The sequence below is a fragment of the Gopherus evgoodei genome, chromosome 2 (assembly GCF_007399415.2).
Source record: "Gopherus evgoodei ecotype Sinaloan lineage chromosome 2, rGopEvg1_v1.p, whole genome shotgun sequence".
Classification (NCBI taxonomy): domain Eukaryota; kingdom Metazoa; phylum Chordata; order Testudines; family Testudinidae; genus Gopherus; species Gopherus evgoodei.
The window spans coordinates 236,125,874-236,145,312 of NC_044323.1; the positions used below are offsets into that span (position 1 = coordinate 236,125,874).

The 19,439-nt window shown below is 39.5% G+C and overlaps 1 protein-coding gene across 1 annotated transcript in view; it reads left to right on the forward strand.

The window, feature by feature from the left end:
* PREX2 (phosphatidylinositol-3,4,5-trisphosphate dependent Rac exchange factor 2) overlaps window positions 1–19,439 on the forward strand; it is a 307,653-nt gene that overhangs the window by 148,746 nt on the left and 139,468 nt on the right. Inside the window, 7 exon segments of the mRNA XM_030553242.1 lie at window positions 1,202–1,251; window positions 1,892–1,967; window positions 3,604–3,676; window positions 10,152–10,294; window positions 10,417–10,509; window positions 14,220–14,368; window positions 18,046–18,131. Coding sequence (XP_030409102.1) covers window positions 1,202–1,251; window positions 1,892–1,967; window positions 3,604–3,676; window positions 10,152–10,294; window positions 10,417–10,509; window positions 14,220–14,368; window positions 18,046–18,131 — 670 coding nt within the window.

A 19,439-nucleotide genomic window follows, 5' to 3' on the forward strand; every position in this document is an offset into this window, starting at 1 on the left:
GCTACTATGTTACATAAACATATAAATGCCCACCTTTTTGAATGACTGGAGTAGAAACAGTAGTTTACTGTATTTTTCAATCCACTTATATTCAGTGAAAAGAAAGAGTATGGGATTATAAACCAGAATTTCTTTTTGTTTGTATCAGAGTGGCTTTTGGTATTCCTTTAGTGTGTGAAGGGTATATTGGTTTATCAAAAGTCACCTGATGTTTTAATGGAAACATGCAGGTTGTATGATCTCCACCCTGACACTGTCCCCAAGGATATATTGAAAGAATAAAACAAAGTCAACAGAGTCATCTTTAGTCCCTTTGATGTTTTTAAATTTGTGATCCTATGGTCCGAATCCAGTGGAAAATTAGGACCATTCAGGTTTTCTCCCAGCCAACTGAGTTAGGACAGCTGCTTCACTGATTCTTCAGTTACATGTTTCCTAATGTAGAGTGTCTCAAATGAAGAGTATCCCTCAATGCAGACTTAGAAGATACAGCAGTCTATGGCAGAGTTTCTGCCTAAACTTTACATTTCTTTTGTTTTGCCACTGTACAGTGTACCATAATCTTAATGCTGTTTTGTTAAATCTGTTTATGAATAATTACATGCTTTTAAAGAGGATTTTGTGATTAAAACATTAGAAACCAAATATATATGACTCTTTATTAAAAGTTTTAAAACTTTTGAACTGTTTTACATCTAATTTTTATTAGGCTTCCTTGTGGATACAGTGGGTCATGTTCAATTTGATTTTCTGGCAATATTCATAAATATACTTCACTTTTCTCCTCTCTAGTAATTCAGTTTGTTTGGAATCCTCATTTGCACAGAAAGTCATCTTAGCTGTGAAAGTTTAACATATATTTCTTTTAAACTAATGTATGTTAAAAATATTTTAATGCTGTGCTAAAGTTATGTAACTCATTTTTACTTATCTCTCTGATTTCTAAGATTATTTAGAAAAGCCCATGATAATTTAGTCACAAATATTATTTGTCTTGTAATCTGGAGGCTTATTACACTTCAGAAATAACTTTGGTGCATGAAAACATATCTATGAAATGAATGTTCACTTTTTCTGTTCTACATTTTTAAAATACAAGTTATTTGCATTATTTTGAATGAATAGGTATTGTCAGACTATGTACTGAGTGGTATTTGCTTCAGTGTAAATGTGGATTTAAACATATCTATATCTTTAACAGGGCGTAAGATTATACTGTCGTCTTCACAGTCTGTTTACTCCAGTTATAAGGTGAGTCCAGCTGTGAAGTACTTAGTGACTTATTTAGAACAAATGTATACATTTGAATACTGTAGCTACTGTATACAAACACAGAGCCAAATCCTAGCCTGTGTTTCAGCTGGTGTGTTAGTGGGGAAGAAATTGTAGAGAGATTGCTCCCAAAACCCAGAGTAGCAGCAGGATGGGAGTCCAACCTGCACTTTAAAGTACTGTGTACTGTCCCATGCTGCCTTGTATAGACAGTGCCCCAAGTGTCATTTTCACTAAGAAAGAAGGAATCAGGTTTGTCAGGACAGTTTACTCAGGCTTCTGGAAGAATCTAGTTCATTCTGGGCATGCTCAGAGGCTTACCACATACGTAGCACACTCACATTCATGTTAGCACTATATATCTCACTTTGAGAATCACTCCCATGCTTGTAACATGATGCCTATCCTTACCCAGGGAACATTGTTGGCTACCTAGGGACAAGTCCAGCCCTCCTCCCCACTCCTACCTACACTGTAGGCTTTGGCTTGCTCCATCTAAGGGCAGCTTCTGAAGTTCTATTTTTAAGGTACAGAAAACTATTAAAAAACGACATAGATCATGCTTGTGTCAATTTGTGTGTAAAACATAGGATTTTTTCCTCTTTTTTTTTTTAAACAGGGATAAAGATTATCATCTAAGAACCTATAAATCTGTAGTCATGGCTAACAAACTGATAGACTGGCTAATTGCACAGGTAAATTTACCCTGGGTTGATTTACTTTTCTGCATTATGAATTTAACTTCCTAAAATGGAAAGTTGTAATTTATCACATAGAAGAAAATGAAAATACATTGTTTTAAAGTTCTAATTATTAGAACAGAGTTAATGTAAATATCCTGTTGATTCTGTAAATCATCAAGATTCAGATGTCCATGGTCAGTTGCTGATCTTCCTGTGTTGCACATTGATCTTTCAATTTTTCACGCTGCTTAGCTTCTTACTGCTTTCAAAATGCTAGCATTTTGTGTAATAATGTATATAGTTAAAATGAATGGTGGTGTGAAGCTGCAAATTACTGACTGAATGGACAAAAGGAAGCAACAGGGAGAAGTTTACAACCAGGGAATTCACTTTGTTTTAGGCAAAGTTGTGGTTTATATTGGAAGAAAATAGGAAAAACGTCTTTGTTGAATCAAGTTGTACCAATATTTTCCTAACTTTGCTGCTTTTCTGGAGTCTGATTATGTACTCCTGTTATGGAGGGGCTGCAGAATGTGAAAAGAATGATGAGTGTTTTCTTTGGGAATAGCATGACAGAGCAGATTTAAGAACCCCTGCTTTTCAACACTGGGGTATTTGTTGGATACCTGGGAACAGAAAGTTATGTGAATTATAAATAAAAGTTAACATGGTTCTTTGAGTAGGTTTAAATATAGATGTGAGCATATATATTCACAAAGATGATGAAAGAGCATAGAAAATAAAGTAGGCAATGTATGGAATGAAGAAGATAATTTGTCAAAATGAGTTTTAGAAACAGAAAAAGATTCAAAAAACAGAGAATCTCTTATGAACTTTAGTTTTGAAGATTGTCAATAAATACTCAATGTATATAAACAACGTAATATTAACAAAAAGATTCACCGTTTTATGAGAAAATATTGTGGCTAATAACAACGGGGGCAATCATCACTGAGATGATGGAAAACGTGTTATCTAGGAGCATAATCAGCCCATGATCTTTGTGCACAGCTCTCCACTGTTCCAGTGTGATTTCTGTGTATGATATGAAGATAGAATAGGTTCAATTTTTCTAATTATTATTCATTATTGTTCATTCTTATGTTCTTATGTGACTAAGGGAGGATATGATAGAGGTCTATAAAATCATGAATGATGTGGAAAAAGTGAATAAGAAAGTATTAGTTACCCCTTCACATAACACAAGAACCAGGGGGTACCCAATGACATTAATAGACAGCAAGCGTAAAATAAACATGAAGAAGTACTTCTTCATACCACACACAGTCAATCTGTGGAACTCATTGCCAGGGGATGTTGTGAAGGCCAAAAGTATAATTGGGTTCAAGAAAGAGTTAGCTAAATTCATGGAGGTCAGGTCCATCAATGGTTATTAGATAAGATGGTCAGGGACACAACCTCATGCTTTGGATGTCCCTAAACCTCTGACTTCCAGAGGCTGGGAGTGAATGACTGGATGGTTCACTTGATAAATTGCCCTGTTCTGTTCATTCCCTCTGAAGCATCTGGTACTGGCCACTGTCAGACAACAGGATACTGGGCTTGATGGATCATTGGTCTGAGCCAGTATGGCCATTCTTATGTTCTTATGCTCTTCTATTACATAGTGTTTATTATGGTTTAACAGGGGGATTGTCGGACCAGGGAAGAAGCGATGATCTTTGGTGTAGGACTTTGTGACAATGGGTTTATGCACCATGGTAAGTAAATTCTATGCAAGCTGACTGTTACAGTTTGTTGAATTCCTTCTGCATAACAGGCAGATGGTACAGGGACCACCCCAAGAGATTAGAAAAGGGCAAAGGTAAAATCAGTATATCATTTCAATGTGTACCTAAACAGAGGGAGCTGTCTGGAAATTTAAAAAAAAAGATGTTTAACTAGTTTTTTCTTGTATTATTTTAGATTAAGTTAATAGTGTAGGGAAGAATACATACAAGTGTGGAGTGGGTCTTTCAGTCTTTTTTCAATCTTTTTGAAGGATTTATGGTGGATTATTTATTAATAACCACTTAGACAGTGGTAAAAAATACTCTTGCTGTTCAAATATAGAGTAAGACTATAAGGATCAGCAGGACTTGATAGCAGGCAACCAATATCCCCACACAACCACCTGGCAACAACTGTAACCTGGCCACTTCCTGTGACCCACAATCCAGAGGTTCAATGCCACGGGAAGTTCCACCTTGGGGAATTGGACTGATGGTGGTCTTAGTGATCCCAAATTGGCTCCTTGTCTCTCTATAAGCCACTGGGGCATACCAGGAAGTATCCAGGCAACAATATGGACCCCTAGCTAGCTGCCATGACTGCCCTGCTGCTCTGTTTCTGAACTCCAGGTACTAATCTCAGCTCTTATTTGGATTCTGACTACTGATTGACTCCTAAAACCCCAACACATATCCTGACTCCTGGTATTGACCCTCAGCCTGATTCCTGTCTCTGTCTCTGTCCCTCAGCTTAACTCCTGACTCTGACTCCAGCTTGACACTCAGTATGACTCTTGGACCCTGATATTGGCTCTGACCCCTGGCTTCAGTTCCAGAATCCCAATCTCCTGTTACTAATCCTGACTCCGTTTTGCCCAGGATCCTGGACTACCACTAACCCATGTAGAAAGCTGTCCCTGTGGGACATGGAGGCAGTGGGTTGTCCCCTACTTAGATTGTCCCAATGGGCACTAGACCACCTGGATAGATTGTCAGCCTGCAGGGAGGGGCAGCTTTATGTTTTTTGCCGCCCCAAGCACAGCAGTCAGGCAGCCTTAGGTGGCACGTCTGTGGGAGGTCTGGTCACGCGGATTCAGCGGCATTTGTGCAGGTGATCTGCCGGTCCCGCACCTTCAGCATACCCGCCGCCAAATTGCAGCTGAAGCCACGGGACCGACAGATCTCTTGCAGGCATGTTGCCGAAGGCTGCCTGATTGCCTCCCTCACAGCGACCAACAGACCGCACCCTGCAGCTTGCCGCCCCAGGCACGCGCTTGCTGCGCTGGTGCCTGGAGCTGCCCCCGCCCACAGGAGGAACTTCTCATGTTGCAGACACAAGTAGTGCAGCTCTCATCTGAGAAACAGACCCTGTGAGTGCAGACCCCCCAGTTACTCAATGAAAACACTGTTGTAGGTCCAGCTGACACAGTATACCACCAAGAACTAGCTATTGTGAGAGCAGCCGCCGGGTTGTGGGACTAGAACACTGTGCCACAGGGTGCCCAGACTGTGGTCCAACAGTCCCCATCCCAGAGCATTACAATGGAGGCCGTAAAAATGTAGGGCTTTCCTCAACCAATGGCGCCTGCTGTTCCTGCTCAACCTACAGTTCTCCTCCATTGACTAGGCTAAAGTAGGACTCATAATTAGTCTCCTGATGGGAGAGGTGCTGGAGTGGGCTTCACTCCTAATGGAACAACAGAGCCCAACACTTCTCTATTTTTGACAACCCCATGCTCACTTGATGGAAGCAGCCCCATGAAAACTATGGCAAGGGCAAGGACCGGTTGCCTCCTAAGCTACCCACTTTAGGCAACTCATCTCCAATACAGAATGGAATGAAGGTGCCTCGCTCATGTAATCTGCATCGGAATTGGTAGAAGGGATCAAGGATGAACTAGTTCTCATGGAAACCCTGACTCATCTAGATGCCTTCATCAGTCTTGCTATATGCATTGACAAAAGTTGCATGATTGAAATAAAGAGAGGATGTATTCCAGTACCCATCTGTGGCCCAGTCCCAGAACCTATGCAAATTGATGGAGCCCATCATATGATTTTGAGGACCAAGGGATATCCATCCCCAAGCTGCCTCCACTTCTTACTGAAGCATGTCCAAGGCATGATGAGCCCTGCACTTGCAACTCCAGGTGTGCTTGCATGTCCCAGGGACAACCTTAAAAATACCCCCTAGTAGGTGCTTGTGGACTCTGGGGTTGTGGATAGTTTTATAGCCACTGATATGGCACAAGCCTTAGGCATCCCACTGCAACAAAAATGGCTCCTCACCTTTTAGAAACTATAGATGGCTCACTCCTGTCCTAAGACCCAGTAATACTGGAAACAGTACTCCTGGAAGTCATTATCCAGGACCATAGAGAGATCCTCTGGTTTGGAGTGTTCCACTTACTACACTTCCTCATAATTCTCAGCATCTCATGGATGGCCACTCATGACCTGCATGTCCTTCGGTGTGAGCAGAAAGTCAGTTTCCGCACTGAATTCTGTCAGCAACTTTGCCTGCATGCACCATCAGATGAGTCTTGATGCACCTCTCTATCCTGAGTTCAGGATGCTGCTGAGGAGTCCATGGGCTTAGGCTGTGGCCCAGCAGGGAACCCCATTAGAGCCAACTCCTATCTGCAAAGTACCATGACTATGTGGATGTTTTTGAGAAAAAGAATGTGGCTGCTCTCCCACTCCAGCTTGACTATGATTGTTTGATTGAGCTGGAACCTGGAGCCAAGATACCTTTTGGCTTCATCTATGTCATGTCAGAGCCAGAGCTGACTGCTTTTCGATCCTATCTCCAGGAGAATTTATCCATCCCTTCACCTCCTCTGCTGGGGCCTGAGTTCTTTTTGTTGAAAAGAAAGATGGGACTCTGCTTTTGTGTGTGGATTACTGGTCCCTTAACCAGGTAACCATCGTAAACTGGTACCGTCTCCTACTCATGTTGGAATTGTTGGACTCTGTAACAGCAGCTCAGGAGTTTAGCAAGCTTGACGTGCGTGGAGCCTATAACCTGGTGTGGCTCTGTGCAGGGGATGAGTGGAAAATTGCCTTTCGAATCCAGTACAGCCACTACAAATATTTGGTAATGCCACTCAATCTTTCAACAGCATTCCAGCACTTTGCAAATGAGATATTTCATGATATTCTAGATCCAGGAGTAATAGTCTATCTTGACTATATATTTATCTTCTCAGAGAGCCCTGAGCAGCACACTCAAAACGCCTGGTCAGTTCTGGATCGGCTCCACTGACATGGCATATGTGCATCTCTTGAGAAGTGCGGCTTCAGCTAGCACTCCATGGAGTTATTGGGATACATCTTGTCCAGTAAGGGCTTCTGAATTGACTCCAGAAAGGTGGATGCTGTTTGGACCTGGGCAGCCCTTTGGAACATCATGGAGCTTCAATGCTTCCTGGAGTTCACTAATTTTTGTAGGCACTTCATTCCTTGGTTTTAAGATCAGATAGCTAGAACCCTGCAAATCTGCAGATATCCGCTTTATATCTGCGGCTATCTATAGACCATGTTTGTGTATCAGATGCATACACAAATTTTTATCCACGGAGGGCTCTACAGATAGTCCATAGAAAAAGCTTCTCTGCAAACATACCCCCTTCACCTGGTCAATGAGCATTCAACCAGTTCAAGATGGCCTTCACCAGTGCTCCAATCCTGATTCATCCCAGTCCAATGCAGATCTTTATTGTTGAAACTGACACATCTAATGTTGCAATTGGTGCAATACTTTCCCAAAGATCTGGCTCCCAACAACACCTGCTCCTTTGTGCCTATTACTCTCATAAACTCACACCGGCAGAACAAAATTATGAGATTTTAGATAAGAAGGCTCTATCAATCAAAGCCACCTTTGGGGAATGGTACAACCACCTTGAAGATATATACATATCATAAAAACTTGGAGTATCTCAGAAGGGTAAGGAGCTCAACCAAAGACAGCTTTGATGGGTCTTGTTAGACTCATAGACTCAAAGGTCAGAAGGGACCAATATGATCATCTAGTCTGACCTCCTGCACAAGGCAGGCCACAGAACCCTACCCATCCACTTTTATAACAACCCCTAACCCAGGACTGAATTATTGAAATCCTCAAAATTAGTTTGAAGACCTCAAACTGCAGAGAATCCACCAGCAAGCGACCCATGCCCCACGCTGCAGGGGAAGGTGAAAAACCTCCAGGGCCCCTGCCAATCCGCTCTGGAGGAAAACTCCTTCCCGACCCCAAATATGGCGATCAGCTAAACCCTGAGCATGTGGGCAAGACTCACCAGCCAGCACCCAAGAAGGAATTCTCTGCAGTAACTCAGTTCCCATCCCATCCAACATCTCCCCGCAGACCATTGAACAGACTTATCTGGTGATAATCCAAGATCAGTTGCCCAAATTAAACTATCCTATCATAACATCCCCTCCATATACTTATCAAGCTTAGTCTTAAAGCCAGATAAGTCTTTTGCCCCCACTACTTCCCTCGGAAGGCTGTTCCAGAACTTCACTCCCCTAATGGTTAGAAACCTTCGTCTAATTTCAAGTCTAAACTTCCTAATATCCAGTTTGTACCCATTCGTCCTCGTGGCTACATTAGTACTAAACTTAAATAATTCTTCTCCCTCCCTAACGTTAACCCCCCTGATATATTTATATAGAGCAAGCATATCCTCCCGTAGCCTTCTTTTGGCCAGGCTAAACAAGCCAAGCTCTTTGAGTCTCCTTTCATAAGGCAGGTTTTCCATTCCTCGGATCATCCTAGTAGCCCGTCTCTGGACCTGTTCCAGTTTGAATTCATCCTTCTTGAACATGGGACACCAGAACTGCACACAATATTCCAGATGGGGTCTCTCCAGTGCCTTATATAACAGTACTAACATCTCCTTATCCTTGCTGGAAATACCTCGCCTGATGCATCCTAAAATCGCATTTGCTTTTTTAACAGCCGTATCACATTGGCAGCTCATAGTCATCCTGCTATCAACCAATACCCCAAGGTCCTTCTCCTCCTCTGTCGCTTCCAACTGATGCGTCCCCAACGTATATCCAAAATTCTTATTATTAATCCCTAAGTGCATGACCTTGCACTTTTCACATGCTTTAATTTTACTATCACCTATCACCCAGGAGCCCAGAACAAGGCAGCCGACGCCCTGTCCTGAAAAGGGGAATACCTCCCTGACCACAACTACTCCCCACACTGAGTCACACACATCCTCAGGCCCCATAATTTCCTGGGTGCTACTATTCCCTAGGACCACCTGTCCCTAATCCATTCAGTTATGAAGGAGAAGCCCCTCCCCAGCAACCTTGAATCAGTAAGTAAGGAACAAGATGCATTGTGGGATTGTTTGCTTTATATCAAGGGCTGATTATATATTCCACCAGGGTGCCCCCAACAGGAGGTGCTAAGTAATATCAGGATCAACAGGACTTGAACTCAGGCCTGAAGGATTATTAAGCAGCCAACACGCTTACACTGCCACCCAGCAGCAGCTGTAACTGGGACACTTCTTGTGACCCTCAATCCACTGAGGTTCAATGCCATGGAACATTCTGCCTCAAGGAATCTGGCTGACAGTGGTCTTAGTGATCCCTGATTGACCCCTTGTGCCTGTATAAGCCCCTCAGCTTGACTCTTGACGCTATTACTGGCTCTGACCCCTGGCTTCAGTTTTGGAATCCCAAGCTTCTGCCTTTAGTTGTGCCTCCTTGCCCAGGATCCTGACAAAAACATGATTCCTGCCCAGATGCATTCACAGTTTCTATAAGAGAACACTAATGCAAAAAGACCAGACAACGGCACAAGAGTTCAGTAAAGAGAGAATGTGGGAACAAAAGTGAGAAGAAAGTAGGAGGGATTGCTATAAGAAGTGAAATTCTAAAGAGTAATTAAAGAAAAGAGGCATTTGCTGAATGAGAAAGAGGTGAGTATTGGAGGAGCGTGACCAAGTTTGAAGCAGAGAGTAGGAGAGAGTGCCCAAGGGAAGAGGAAGACAAGAATATCAGGAGGATTATATAGAGTAAGAAGAGGAATAAGAGCAGAGATATATGTAGGGTTTTGAAGTTGATGACAAGGGGGTTAAATTTGATGCCATCAGAGACTAGAAGCCAATAAAAAGATTCAAGGCATGGGTCTTCTGATAGAAGCAATGGAAAAGATGATTTCCCCAGCAGCATTTTAGAGAAACTGGGAGAAGCGGAAGAAGGGAGGCCTCAACTGCCCTTCAGCCATTATTTAAGATTTTTTTATTCATTTGAAAATATACAATTAGAAAGTGTAATTTATTATGAAAATTCGAACTTCTCTACTGTAGAATTAACTCAAAAATAGCTTTGTTGCATTTAATCTGTGTAAGCACTTCACCAATATTTAATTGTTTTTAAAACATGTATTTGGGAATTCATAATAAAAGGATTAATCTTTGTATTTTGTATCATAAAGTCTTAGAAAAAAGTGAATTTAAAGATGAGCCACTTCTTTTTCGCTTTTTTGCGGATGAAGAAATGGAAGGATCAAATATGAAGCACAGGCTTATGAAACATGATTTAAAAGTAGTGGAAAATGTCATAGCCAAGTCACTATTGGTAAGTAAACAAATTGAATGATAATTGGCAAGCAATAAATAGGATTCAATAATGTTAAATAAACACCAAGCATTATTGTTTAATGGAAAGGCAAATTGTGTAATTTTATTTTTATTTTTCAGATTAAATCTAATGAAGGCAGCTATGGTTTTGGTTTAGAAGACAAAAACAAATTACCAATTATTAAATTTGTGGAGAAAGGGTCAAATGCTGAGGTAACGTATACTAATATATAGTCTGATATTTGGCTCTGTTTTATGGTAATGTTTACAAATGTACAGTGACAGCTGTATTTTGATATACAGTTTTGAAAATTTAAGATAATGTAGTGTTTTAATTTGTCTGTTTTTTCAAGGAAAAAAGTGTTGTTTTTAATAGTTTTTATCATTTTTGTTTATAACTGAGCTATGACTGTTGCTATTACTATCATTTTATTCTTACTTATGATTTCCAATATATGCACTTAGAGATACAATACACAAATTATATATATATTTATTTTCATGTGCTACATAGAGTACAAAGGCATCATTATTCATGAGTGGCAGAAGCACTGTTAGAAGAAAATGTAATGAATGAAAATAAAACGTGTGTTACTCTGCAGACATAGATTTGATTTATTTCCCATAAATGTGTTGTGTGTCAAGGCTTTTATGGTTTTTATTTGTAATAATGTAAAATATAGAGTTTGAGATGCTGAATGAGTAAGTTAGAGGGCTTGTGTTTACATTAACATTGCTTCAGATAGACCTCTGTGGTGTATATAGAAGTTCACATTGACATGAACCAGACTTACTATACTTGTACAGAGAAGTGTGACAGTAAAATGTGCTATCTGAGATTTTATTTTACAAAGGAGATTTTTAGAGCTGTTTTTAAAGGCCTTTATATCTCACTGTGGGATAGGGATTAGGATAAAAGGAGACTAGGTCTGTCAAGCAATTAAAAAATTAATTGTGATTAATTGTGTGATACATTTTTTGAATCGCACAATTAATTGCACTGTTAAACAATAAAAAAAACCCTTTATTTAAATATGTTTGGCTGTTTTTCTACATTTTCAAATATATTGATTTCAATTAGAACACAGAATACAAAGTGTACAGTGCTCATTTTGTATTTATTTTTTATTACAACCTAATACAAGTAATGTAGTGCAATCTCTTTAAAATGAAAGTTGAACTTACAAATGTAGACTTATGTACAAAAAAACCCTGCATTCAAAAATAAAACAATGTAAAACTTTAGAACCCAAGTCCCCTCAGTTCTACTTCAGTCAATTGCTCAGACAAAGAAATTTGGTTACAATTTGCAGGAGATAATGCAGCCCATGTCTTGTTTACAATGTCACCTGAAAGTGAAAACAGGCTTTTGCATGGCATTGTTGTAGCCAGCATCACAAGATAGTTACATCTCAGAAGCACTAAAATTCATATATCCCTTCATGCTTCAATCACCATTCCAGAAGACATGTATCCATGCTGATGATGGAATCTGCTCAATAACTATCCAAAGCAGAGCGGACTGATGCATGTTCATTTTCATGATCTGAGTCAGGTGCCACCAGCAGAAGGTTGATTTTCTTTTTTGATCATTCGGGTTCTGTTTTTTCCTCTTCAGTGTTGCTTTTTTTAGACATCTGAAAGCATTCTCCACACCTAGTTCCTTTCAGATTTTGAATGGCACTTTAGATTCTTAAACCTTGGGTCGAGTACTATATCTATCCTTAGAAGTCTCACATTGGTACCTTCTTTGCATTTTGTCAAATCTGCTGTGAAAGTGCTCTTAAAATGAACATGTGCTGCATCATCATGTGAGACTGCTATAACATGAAATACATGGCAGAATGTGGGTAAAATAGAACATGAGACATACAGGTCTCGCCCAAGGAGTTCAGTCACAAATTTAATTAGCACCTTTTTTTTTAATGAGCATCATCTGCATGGAAGCATGTCTTCTGGAATGGTGGCCAAAGCATGAAGGGGCATATGAATATTTAGCATATCTGGCACGTTAATACCTTGCAACACTGGCTACAGAAGTGCCATGAGAATGCCTGTTCTCACTTTCAGGTGACATTGTAAATAAGAAGCAGGCAGCAGTATCTCCTGTAAATGTAAACAAACTTGTTTGTCTTAGCAGTTGGCTGAACAAGAAGTAGAACTGAGTGGACTTGTAGGCTCTAGAGTTTTACATTGTTTTGTTTTTGAGTGCAGTTATGTAACAAAAAAAATCTGTGTTTGGAAGTTACACTTTCACGATAAAGAGATTGCACTACAATACTTTTATGAGGTGAAGTGAAAAATGCTATTTCTTTTGTTTATCAATTTTACAGTGTAAATATTTATAATAAAAAATAGTAATATAAAGTGAGCACTGTACACTTTGTATTCTGTGTTTTAATAGAAATCAATATATTTGAAAATGTAGAAAAACATCCAAAAATATTTAATAAATTTCAATTGGTATTCTGTTGTTTAACAGTGTGATTAATCATGATTAATTTTTTTAATTGCAGTTAATTTTTTTGAATTAATCGCATGAGTTAACTGGGATTAATTGACAGCCCTAAAGGAGACACAACAAATAAGTGGTATGGTGCAACCATAGAATTATATCCAGCCTGAGTCCAGCTCTGTTATCTTTCTGTAATTCCATTTTGTTTTGTCAACTGTCTAGTACTGCCCTGTTCTCAAGTGGCAATGACTTGGAGGATGCCTTGAGCAGCTCTGTACATCCTGCCAGGGCTGCCCAGAGGATTCAGGGGACCTGGGGCAAAGCAATTTTGGGGGCCCCTTCCATAAAAAAAAGTTGCAATGCTATAGAATACTATATTCTCATGGGGGCCCTGCAGGGCCCAGGGCCTGGGGCAAATTGTCCCACTTGCCCCTCACCCCCCTCTGGGCGGCCCTGCATCCTGCAGCATTCTAGCTGGAGGTAGTTTCTTCTCTAGTTGGCCAATAATTTAAAAGTTTCAGAATAGCAGCCGTGTTAGTCTGTATCCGCAAAAAGAACAGGAGTACTTGTGGCACGTTAGCAGGGACGGCTTCAGGCCCCAGCTCGCCAAGCCCTGCCTGCCGTGCTTGGGGCGGCAAAATGCCTAGAGCCGCCCCTGCATCTTAGAAACTAACAAATATATTTCAGCATAAGCTTTCCTGGGCTATAGCTCACTTCTTCGGATGCATAGAATGGAACACACAGACAGGAGATATTTATACATATAGAAAACATGCATACTTCCACCTTTTCATGTTCTCTGTATGTATAAATATCTCCTGTCTGTGTGTTCCATTCTATGCATCTGAAGAAGTGAGCTGTAGCCCACGAAAGTTTATGCTGAAATAAATTTGTTAGTCTCTAAGGTGCCACAAATACTCCAATAATTTAAAGGCTCTCTTTGACCTGACATGTTGTATACCTCACTCAAAGGTGTGAAACTCAAAACTTTTGAGTTTATGGTTTGTTTTTGTAACTTATGAAATATTCACATATTTCTTAAAATATTCAGCAAGCCTCTGTATTTGAAAGTAAGTTTCAGTGTCTTTAGAGAGCAACAGGTAGGGAAGTTAGTTAATGTGGCAATAATAAAAGTTGGCCCAATAAGGGCAGTCACATTATCTACATTATATTAATAATTAAGACTATTGATTTGTACTGCAGCAGTGTCCAAAGGGCCCAGTCAAGATTAGGGCCCTTTATGCTAAGTGCTTTTGAAATTCAGAGTTTACAATCCACATTTTGCCAGGTATAGTTTAGGACTGTTTTGTGCATGCTGTGTGGAGGAGACTAAAAAGAATCACTGACTCCTAATGGACTTGTCTATAGGCAGACAAAATCAATACAGTGTTGGTTATAAAAACCAAACCTAACAAGAACAAAGCAAAACAAAATGCTCAAGTGTTGTTTTTTTCTCCCCCTCACTTAGATGGCAGGCCTGGAAGTTGGGAAGAAGATATTTGCCATCAATGGTGACCTAGTTTTTTTGAGACCCTTCAACGAAGTGGATTGCTTCCTGAAAGCATGCTTAAACAGCAGAAGGCCCCTCAGGGTACTTGTGAGCACAAAACCAAGGGAGTAAGTTGCGCTTCCTGTTTTGGGCATTTAAAAAATGATAACTGAAGTGAATTCTAGAAGGCAAATGTCTAGGTAGTAAACAGGAAAGATCGCATTGAGTTAATGTTATGGGATATTATTGGGATAAGGTGTACTATTGCTGAGAGGTTATTTAAATTACTTAAGTGGCCCATATACACTTATCTGAGCAAGCAAAAGTATTGTTCTTAAATAATAAAATGATTGATACGATATCAACATGCCAGGCCCCACATCTAATCAATCTGCTTTCAATTTATCTGTATTACATTTATCTGCCAACAACAGCAAAGGGAAAACATCAGTCACTTTTGATGTTGAAGTCTGTCATTTTAAATATACGTAGAAACCACAAGTATAAATGAAGAATATATAGGCAGTTTTGACCCACTTAGCTGACATTCAGTTTTTAATAAACGTCCTCTCTGGGGACTATTTCCTGACCTCACCTGGGTTAGACTCAATGATCTAATGGGTGTTTTGCATTTCTGTTCTGGTTCTACAAATAAAGTACATAGGATTAAAAAGTAACCCCCTCAAGATCTTTATTAACAATTAGACTCCTTGCAATACAATGTTTTTGACAATTCTTATGTGCCTGGTATCCCCTTTATGTAAAAGAAGTAAGGAGTGCCTGTTTACTGTGCAACTTCTTCAGTTCTTTTCCTCTGTGCCTAAGCCTTAAATACACGTGTTCCATAGAAACAGAGGAATTAAAGGTCTGATTTAACCCTTACTTACATCACATAGGTGCAGTAAATTTAATGGCATTACTCCTACTTTACGCTAGCCTAAGAGAGCGGTGAATCAGGTGAATTACACTAAGGACTAGATTGTGACTTGGACTACATGGCTGCACAGAATAGGGGGAATCATAATCACCCTGACCTTCCCCCGCCTGCCCCTTACACACATGCACAGGCTAACTGTAGCATGCATCTGCACTGGAAGAAAAGAGAATTGTCCTCCCATGCACACCCCAGAGCAGGTGAGCAGGGAGGGGCATCTTGGCACTGGGATGTCCCAGCTAATAAAAACCCACACAAAGTAAGGGAGAAAGCAAGGGAAGAATTGTGCCCTAGAGAAGTGACTCTCTGGATGTACTCTTGGGATAATGCATTTTACACATTGCCTTTTGTTTGGGCTGTGTCTGAAGGCACAATGTACCTCTACATCTTTGTAATAATGTATATATGTGCTAACCTTTGGTTTGTGCTAACCTTTGGTTTCTTCCTAACCTTTGTGCTAACCTTCGGTTTCTTCCCTTTTGTTTCTTGTTTTAAAAATGTATTTATTGCTTCCCTTTTCTGGCACAGTCTGCAAGGTAAAGGCCTCTCTATTAAGAACCAAATTTAAAGTGCAATATACTATATACAGCAAATATAATAAACAGCTTTTTCATTAAGTTTTCATCAGGCTTTCTGTCCAATATTTAAGGCTTCATGTCTGAAAACAGTTTCCTGCATTCAAGGCTGGGTATCCTATATCTAACAGAACTTTATCCAGTGACCAGTGAGGGGAGACTATAGGATTGATTACTGTTTGTCTTAGCATGTGTTATGAATGTTCTTAAGAATGAGTTATGGTTAATTGCAAAATTTACCAATCGCTGCTAAAATAGTACTGCTAGGGAGAGGCTTGATCCTGAATTCCTTATTCAGGAAAAACTCCAGTTGAAATCAGTGGAACTACTTGTGAGCAGAAACTTCTGGATTGAGTCCTATATTGGTAAAATTAGAAAAACTTAACATTTGCAGGCTAGTTGGTGCACTGGGTCAGTGCTTTGGCCTTCCCCTGCGTAGACCTCAGTTCAAATCTTGATAGAAGTCCTAAGTGAAAATGAATATGTCTCAGCTTTTGTCCAAAACACAAAGCCAGCTTAAACTAATGAGTTCTACAAGACTCGGGTCTTACATAGTTTCCCCCAGAGTGTGTGTATGAAGTAGGGAGAGATTCTTATATAATGCATTTTGTGTGGAAATTTTACAAAGTGAGACCATTGAGTTTTCCCCAGCTTTAGTTAATACCCAACAGTCTTTAAAAATCTATTTGTAAAATACATCAGTTTTTAGAAAGACACCTGGGATGCAAAAGGTTTTGGATTCAGAATCTGCCTATAATTGTCTCCAAGTGCCAACCATATTTTCAGCTTCCCCTGCTATAAACAAGAGGCGAAGTAATGAAGCTGATTTATACTCCACGCTATATTTGAAGGAAGATTTTTTTTTTACCATATTGTGTGAACGTATTTTAAAATTACATTTATCTCTTTCCAATTCTCAAAATTATTATTATTATTTATTACCATAGTGCCCAAGGGTACATCTACACAGCCCACAGCAGCAAACCTCCCAGCCCCGGTCGACAGATTTGGTCTTGTGGAGCTCTCACTAGTTGGGCTGGAGCTTGGTCTCTGAAGCCTAAGGGAGAGCATATTTTTTCACTGGAATTTGCTGATTCATCAAAATTGAAATGTTCTCTGGAAACAGTTCTATTCTGACAAAGTTCCAACAGAACCCTGCCATGTTTCCTAGCTCCTCGGTAGCCTGTCTAATGGACTGATGGGAAGCTGAGAACTTGGGAGCTCTGGATTCCAGGTTCTCAGCTCCTCAGCAGCCTGGGCTCCCAAAGTATCTAGAGTTCACAGCTCCTTAGGAGCCCAGCAGTCACACTATTCAGGAGTTAAGGATTTCAGGGCTACCAAGGTCTGTGGCTCTAGGGCAGTCCACCAGGTGGGCTATCTGTGAGCTGGGGAGTCCAGGTTTTCCAGAGTGTAGCTCTGCCCAGAATTTTGAAATTATTGGTTTTGGTTCCAAATTGGAATAAAACCAATTTGAAATATTGAAATTTTCCATTAAATGGAATTACCTTTCTTATAACAGTTCAGCTATTTAGTCTTACAGTCTTATCATGCTATTATCTTTGGGCCAAGTTTTGATGTTCTTACTGAATAAGAGCATCATGATCAGTCCTCTGTCTTTTTTTGCTCCTATTTGTATTTCTCTGTAGGTTTTTCTGTTATTCATAATGAATGAAATTCAGAATGAAATTTTTATTCAAATTTGGCCTTTACTTAAAACTGGAATTTTTGGGGAAAAGTTTTCAATTTTTCTGAATTTTTCAAATATTGTCTATAAGAACGTCAAATGAAAAAGTTTAACCTGTAGTCCTTACAGACACATTTTCCTTTTTTTGGTAGAATCATGAGATAAATACAGCAAGAATGTAAAACAGCAATGTCTGAAAACCAGGCCCCTTCAAAGTGTTTCATATGGGGTCAAAAATAGATGAACCCCAAATCAAGATACACTTTTGAAAATGTAGGCCTTTATCTCTTTTTTACTGAGTTCTCTTTGTAAAATGGAATAATATTCTCCTGCTTTCATGGGTATTGTGATGGTAAAATCATTCTATATGTGAAATGCTCAAGTAGTATTTGATGAGCACTATAAGACAGAATATAAATGAATAAATAGCTTTGGCCAAACCATCTCTCCTTTTCCTTTAGCTCTTTTTATTTTTAAAAATTATGAGAAATAGCAGGGGGGAGTATAAGCAGATTTTTACTACCTGTTACTTTTCCCACTGTGACCAATCTTTACTTTAAAGAACAAAACGTCAACATCTGATATTTGATCTTGAGTCTCTGTTGGTATTAGGACAGTGAAGATCCCTGACTCTGCAGATGGGCTTGGATTCCAAATTCGGGGCTTTGGTCCATCGGTTGTCCATGCTGTTGGAAGAGGTAAGAAACAGGAGCAGAATGGGATCATGGTAATCATCTGCCTAACATCTTATTAGGCCTGGTCGAGGTCGATCTCACTTGTAAATTGTAAATTGTAATTTCAGTTTACATATTCTTTCCTGTTGAGACAAACACCATTAACTCAAACTGCCTAATAAGATTTTTAATTGTTTTACCCTCAAAAAATCTACAGAATGTTATTTTGTTACAAGCATAACAAATGGTAAATAGGTAGTGATTCAAAATACTGTCTTATGAATATGCTAATTTGGCTAAAATTTAGACCGTCTTTTTTTGGTTTTTACAAATATTTAAATTACTGTAGTTCTTTCAGTAACACTTACATAGGTTTTAAGGTCAAATATCCTTTACAGATTCAGGAATAATTATTAAATGCAAAAGTAATTGATCCAGTAAATGGCATTTGGAAGCAACGTTCTGAAAGCTACTTAGTTATTAAATTACACATTTATGGTCTGACTCATCTGAAAACCCTTTTGAGAACATATGTGCAGTCTGGACAAATCCTTTCATACAGCTCTGGACTCCAGTGACTTAGACCATTTTACTAACTACAGATGTTTGCTCTATATAGTGTTTTATGTCCTTTCTGTGACATGATTGCCAAACATTTGCCAACTCTTTAACCCAATGTACTCTGGATTGCTGTTCTAACACTGATGAGGAGCCCCTCTCACTGCTACAGTAAACAATCTGTTGTGTATTATGAAATGCAGAGCTCATTAAAACCATATTTTTAGCCTATGCTGTGGCAATTTACCCCCTGTAACCGAGAAGTCTTAAACCAAGCAGTATGATTACATTTGGCAAAGCAACCAGTTGAAAGAACCAGTCAATTTTGACCTGAGCTGTGGTGCCAGAAACCAGGTCTTCAAGAGCATAGGGTCTAATACACACCAGTCTGTTAATTACTTCCACACCTGAGTCTCAGTTCAGCTGTCCATCTTTGTTCATCAAAGCGTTTAAGCAAATATTTTAGTCCCATTGATCTTGATGGCACGTAAGCACATGCTTAAGTAAATTGCTGAACATGGATGCACTTAAGCATGTGCTTAAATGCTTTCCTGAAGGAACTGTGACCATGGTTTTTCTGGAGTCTGAATAACATTTTTGCAGTCTTGAAGGATATTATTTAATGGGGTTTGTTTAAGCTTTGTCTCTAAATCCAGATATTTGTTGGAACCAGATTAGCTGATTTTGGTGTGATTTCAAGACACTTTACTCTAGTAACTTAATTTAAAGTGCAGCTATAGTCTGTAAAAAGTGATTGTTAAAAATCATAGTATG